The sequence below is a fragment of the Anneissia japonica genome, unplaced genomic scaffold (assembly GCF_011630105.1).
Source record: "Anneissia japonica isolate Jap-2015-1 unplaced genomic scaffold, ASM1163010v1 scaffold16662_len1167910_cov178, whole genome shotgun sequence".
Lineage (NCBI taxonomy): Eukaryota > Metazoa > Echinodermata > Crinoidea > Comatulida > Comatulidae > Anneissia > Anneissia japonica.
In genome coordinates, this window is record NW_022732216.1 from 7651 (window position 1) to 13452 (window position 5802).

Consider the following 5802-nt stretch of genomic DNA (forward strand, 5'->3'; position numbering starts at 1 on the left):
AATATTCTTAAAAAACAAAGCGAAGCGAATTTGTAGATGTTGGTCTGGCCCTATATCCGAAAACACCTGTAGTAGGAGGATCTTCACTTTCAAGCCGCTGCTGATTTTCTTCTTTTAAAACTCTTGCCGCTTCAGCAATTAAATATACAATTTCAAGGGGTACACTTAAATGTATTCACTCCCTACATATAGCATCGATTTGATGCAATGACGGATGAATCAACCCCTTCAACTTCTAACAAATGAACTACCTCTTTAAGGCGCAAATATATAGCTTTCTGATTCTCCTTGTCCACATTATGATAAGTTTGATCGTTGCGAATTTAAATTTAATTCGAAACGTTCGATTTTCAGCTGTTTTCGCTATTTTTTCACACATTTCTCTTCATAACTTTACTTCTACCTATCCGATTTTCGCCATTGTTCTTTTATCCTATTTCAAATTTAATAACAGTTATAGTAATCGTAATTTTAATTTTTTTGCCAAATCTCGTCGGACTTTTTAATTTTGTAACCGTGGTTTTTTTTAATTTTTCCCTGTAAAACCTACGGTTTTAGCAGAAATGTGGTGAACCGCCCGAAGTTTTTGTAGTTGCTCCGCCGATTTTCGGCATTGTTGTGGCAACATGTAGCTTTATTTATTACCTACAACATATGTGAAAATCAATTTGATTGGTTAATAAATGACGTCGGACTTGTTATTTTTGTAAAAATCAATCAGTAGCAAGTCAGTTTAGAAGCCAATGCTTTAGAATAGCGAACGAGTTTTCGACCGTATTGTCGAGCAGAAGGAGCTTAAATTTGGAGTTAAAATTTAGAATGTTATTTGCATTATCTTTAAATATTATTTTGATTTTTAGTTTGTGCATGTGTAGGTGAACACATAGATATATTTTTTAATGTATTTACATAACAAATATAGTAGTTATGACAGTATATAAATGACGATATTCTCCTCGGCGAAGCTCCGGTTTCAGATCTGATAATCAGACCATACCATTTTCAATGGGTCATGCAAGTGCATGGTAGAAGCATCTGTAATAAGCACATTTGTACAATGTTTAAAAAAAAAGTATACCTACTGAAGTATAATAATAATATTACCTTTTTGTTTATTATAAAGTACTATGAGCTTGCACCTACAACTTTATCTACATTCACACAAACTAAATACCCCTATTTTGCAATTGTACAATTCGCACGCTTCAACGACCAGCCATTGAATTCGCTTCGACGCGATAAGGGGGGATTATCAAACCCTACGCAAAGGCAATTTTGACCAACTGGGTGATCAAACTTATCCTAATGTCCCACCTGCCGCGCACCCTATTTCATTTTGCCTGCATAACAGTAACACAGCCCCAGAATTGTTATCCATTGGTGTTTTAGGACAAAATGGCTTAAAATAACGAGCTTCTCATGTATTGAGAGGCAAGCATTATAGAGAGGGCTATGTTTAAGAAGAAAATTACATTCAGCCTTAAGATGCGATATTTTGCTGACCTATCTTGAAATGGACGATTCCGTTGTCCTTTTCTGAGTGTGCTGTGCGCATCCATTTCTGCGACTACGTTGTTTGTTTCTGTGAGTAGGTTGTTCGTTTCTGTGAGTGCCTTTTGTTGTCTGTTTTTGCTAATACGTTGTACATTTCTGTGCAAGTCTAACGTTGTCCTTTACAGCGTGTGCGTTGTAGGTTTCTGCGAGTAGGTTGTTCATTTCTGCGAGTAGGTTGTTCGCTTCTGCGAGTAGGTAGTTCATTTCTGCGAGTAGGTTGTACGTTTCTACGAGTAGGTTACGTTTTTGCGAGTAGGTTGTTCGTTTGTAACTGTATTTTTGGCGGCGATTGCCTTCCATAGGAGACAAAGACGCGATCTGACAACCCTTAAAAATTCACTTACGACCCAAACTTGGGTTGCGACCCGATGGGTTGCCGACCGTAGTAAATTGGAAAAGAGCATGTAGGCGATCCGGCGGGGAAATAAAATGATATAATAGATATATGTTTTGTTATTATAACATATGTTGAACGTTAATAAAAAGGATATACATTGAACGTTAAAGAGGAATGTGCGAGTATATATGGTTGTGTAAAACGGAATTTGAACCCGAGACCATCCTGTCTATACAGACACTTTTAACAAATGGGCCATTGAGGCTTCTTTGGGAATTCAATTCCTATTAAAGCAACTGAGGCTTCACACTCTAGTGCATGCGTAGTTGGACATCACTAGTTTTTGATGCTTGTAAATAATGTTTTATTGAACTTAGTTCTGCGCTATTGTTTGGATGTGAGATGAAATAAAATAAATTAAAATTTGATAATCTGTGGTGAACGGATTATGAGCTGAAAATTTATTTATAAAATCAGAACTTCCAGGGCAGACTATCAGTCTTTAAGTTTTAATATGTATTTCAATTTACTTTAAACAAATTGTAGTTAACTGGAAATACCGAACATAATATAATTATATTTTAAGCATTTGTAAATTGTACGAAGAATATTATCTTAATGATAGCAAATGAACTATTGTATTATATAGTCGTCAAAAGTTTAACAGTAAGCTTAATACTCTAACTAGATGTTTATACACTTTAATGTAGTTGTTTATGGTGTTTGCTTGACGCTGCGGGTAAACACGTCTTGTCCAACTCTAAAAAGAAAATAAAATAAAATGGCGTGGTTAATCACTATTCATATAACTATATTAGTTTTCAAAAATTCGTACCACGGACAATGTGTTTCATGGACTATCTTAAGCAAGCTACCAAAATATCAATAGATCTATCCATATTACGATTTCGTCCCAAGACTGGAGGATATAAGTATGCGGGGTGGGGATTGGGCGATTCTTTTCTAGTTGGACTTCTCGAGATTCAGCGCACCTGGTTTCTTTTGGACGTTTTGTCTAAAATTCGGAAGTCCCTCATTTTCAAGAATACGTTAAAATAGTCTAGTGCGTTTGAAAGATCACCTGTTTGCCAACCAGTGTTCATTGCAGGTGGCCACTTCACTCGAAAGAATCCAGGTAGTTTTCAATACCTCTTGCCCATCACAGACAAAGCACTGACCAGTCCAGCTAGTAGTCGAAGTCCCTTCATTCCAATTAACCGTAAATCCAAAGGTACGATGTTTTCCCCCTGGAGAAGCATGCCCAAGAATGTGAGCGTACCCTGGCCCTGGTGAAAAAACCGAAACCATTAATAGCCCTGTTTAGACTATCAAATTTTATTTTATAAAAAAAAATGTGACTTGCCTAAATGGGTCATGATGTGATGTCATCATATAAGTACACCGTGACTATAGTATGGACATACACCATATTTTTTTTCAAATAAAATTTGATAGTCTTGGCAGGGCTTTAGAAATAAAACGAAAAAAAAGCTAGTTTACGCAGTTAGTCTTAAAGAGCTATCTTTTTACTCTTTATGTTGATTTCGTAATCATTGCCATCACCAGCGTAACGTCTTTAGCTTTAACAAATTCAGAAGAAAATTTAACAGTAAATCCTCATCATATTCCTCCTCTTAATCTTCTCTATCATAATTATTATTTTGATATTTAAAATACAGCCTGGAATCTATAATAATATTAATTCTACTTTTCATAAGTATTGTGTATTTTGACAAATATAGGATAAGGCGCACATACATCTCTGAAAACCTACCAGCGGCACCTTCCGTTGCTTCAACTGCTGTCATATATTTTCCGATCAAGTGGCCTTCCTTTGTCACATTTAAGGTAAATTCTGATCCGTGGCTGTTTATCCATGTTCCTTGGAGCCCACAAACTGCTTTAAAAATAAGATATTTTATTGAAATTAAATCATCCACCTTCTGCGAAATACAGAACCGTAAAGTATTATATGACTATTAAATCCATGTTAGTAAGTAAGTAAGACATATTTATTGCTTTCCATGAAATCATTACAAAGAAAAGACAAAAAATTGTCATGGTGATAAAAATAAATCAAAAACAAAATCAGAAAAACATCTTAAATGTACCTTCATTATAGGCATTAAACATGGGATGACCCCTTAAGCCCGACGACTTTTTTCAGAAAGGGTCCCTAAATAGTAATAATAATAATGATTATTAATTATAAAAACTGTAATAATAATGTGCGTTAAGTCGGACTTAAGGAGAATATCTGTTGTTATTTTTCCCTTAACGTCGTTTTTTTCATTGTTCTCTAATTTCTCCATTGTCTAAGTTCCCCTTAAGATAGGTTCTAGTAACATAATAATAATAATAATAATAATAATAATAATAATAATAATAATAATAATATTATTATTATTGTTATTATTATAATAAAAACAGAACAGTATTAATATAATTAACATTGACAATAACAATGATAACAATAGTAATAACAATGATGACAAGAGTAATAGTGATAATACCTGAATATAACGACGTACTTTTTGATGTTAAGGGAATAATCGTCAACCAAATAAAACTGATGGTTTGTGTTGCACTTGTTCATGCACATATTGCTTCTCTAATTTCATCATCAGGATTTTGATATACAGTACCGAAACTTGTCTGGACCATATGCTTTGCGTTTAACAACAGTCGTTACTGCACATGTCGATTTAAAACCTACCGTAGGCATACTTCCTGGAAGACCCATGCCTATGACAATGTATGTTTTCTACACTCATTATTATACATTAAAATTGCTTTGATAGTTTCCTTGCCTTTGTTTTTAGTAAGGTTTTCCTGTAGTGTGGATTCAGGAGATTTTGGTACGATGGTGACTTGAGTTATTTCCTAATAAGAAGCAATAAGGATTTGGAAATAAATCTGATAACTACTTTTAATACATTCTGGTTTTGTTTATTGTTGATCTTTTTTTTTATGACATTAAACAAGTGCTGAATCACTTACAAAATTCTCAAGTAAACAAGATTTCTGAATACTTCTGTTAGCAAGATTCATAAGATTTAGTGGAATGGTACATCTAAAAAAGAAATGATTAACTTTTGGGAAGAAATTGTCAAAGGTCAAATCACAAAAATTCGATTTTCTAACAATTTACCCTCGAGCAATAAAATAAATCAATGGAATCGCCTATGTATTGGTCGATCCAGGCACATGGCAGAGGTACGCACTTTATAGAGTTGATGACTGCTATAGTTCTGGATGTTTTTGCAGCAACCTATTCTACACATGTTTACATAATGGAAAGAAAAGAAGGGTGAGTGATGCTATTCCTTGGGAATGATAATCGATGGTTAAGTGGCTTTACTTTAAATTCCATGGTCGGTTAGGCCTATTAGTTTTGCAGTTATGAATACAATCCAGAAAGAAACAGAACTTTGGCATTGTAAACATTATTTATAGTTGCAAATTCTGTCGGTGTATGCAAACAAATAAGTAAATGCAATTTACCTGACTGTCATGAATCGGTTGGAGTGCATTGCGGGACCTTTCTTCTATTTCATATTTAGCTCGTAGACGCCGGTCAGTTAGAATATTCTGAGCTACATCGGCAATTGTTGCTTCAAATATGAGAACTATTGTTATAAAGACCCCTCGGTTCATGATTATTCCATTGGTTTTACCGAAATGATATAAGGGTTTGCCGTATGTTTGAGATAAACATAATGATTTTCATATTTAACACTGGATCTTATTTCAGGGATCAATATATTCCTAGGTCACAAGGGGTTAACACTGATATCATGCTGCAGCCAGGAAATGCGACCATATGGCCACATTGTGATAATATTAAATAGTGGCAACTGTGATAATAATGAAAAGTAGAGTGTGCAGACGAAAATGCAATACTTTAGTAC

General features: G+C 34.5%; 1 protein-coding gene across 2 annotated transcripts; it reads right to left on the reverse strand.

Moving 5' to 3' along the window:
• Window positions 1-1642: 1642 nt before the first annotated feature.
• Window positions 1643-5622, reverse strand: LOC117115648 (fibropellin-3-like). 2 transcript variants are annotated; one of them, XM_033259537.1, is made up of 5 exons: window positions 5396-5622; window positions 4702-4774; window positions 3666-3791; window positions 2973-3177; window positions 1643-2651 (listed from the first exon to the last, which is right to left on the reverse strand). In XM_033259537.1, exons 1-5 carry the CDS (start codon window positions 5546-5548, stop codon window positions 2606-2608), a joined length of 603 nt encoding a protein of 200 aa, XP_033115428.1. In that variant the 5' UTR covers window positions 5549-5622; the 3' UTR covers window positions 1643-2605. The 2 variants fall into 2 exon arrangements, with proteins under 2 accessions (XP_033115428.1, XP_033115429.1); XM_033259538.1 differs by having other exon boundaries at window positions 1649-2651; window positions 3666-3788; window positions 5396-5619.
• Window positions 5623-5802: the final 180 nt, after the last annotated feature.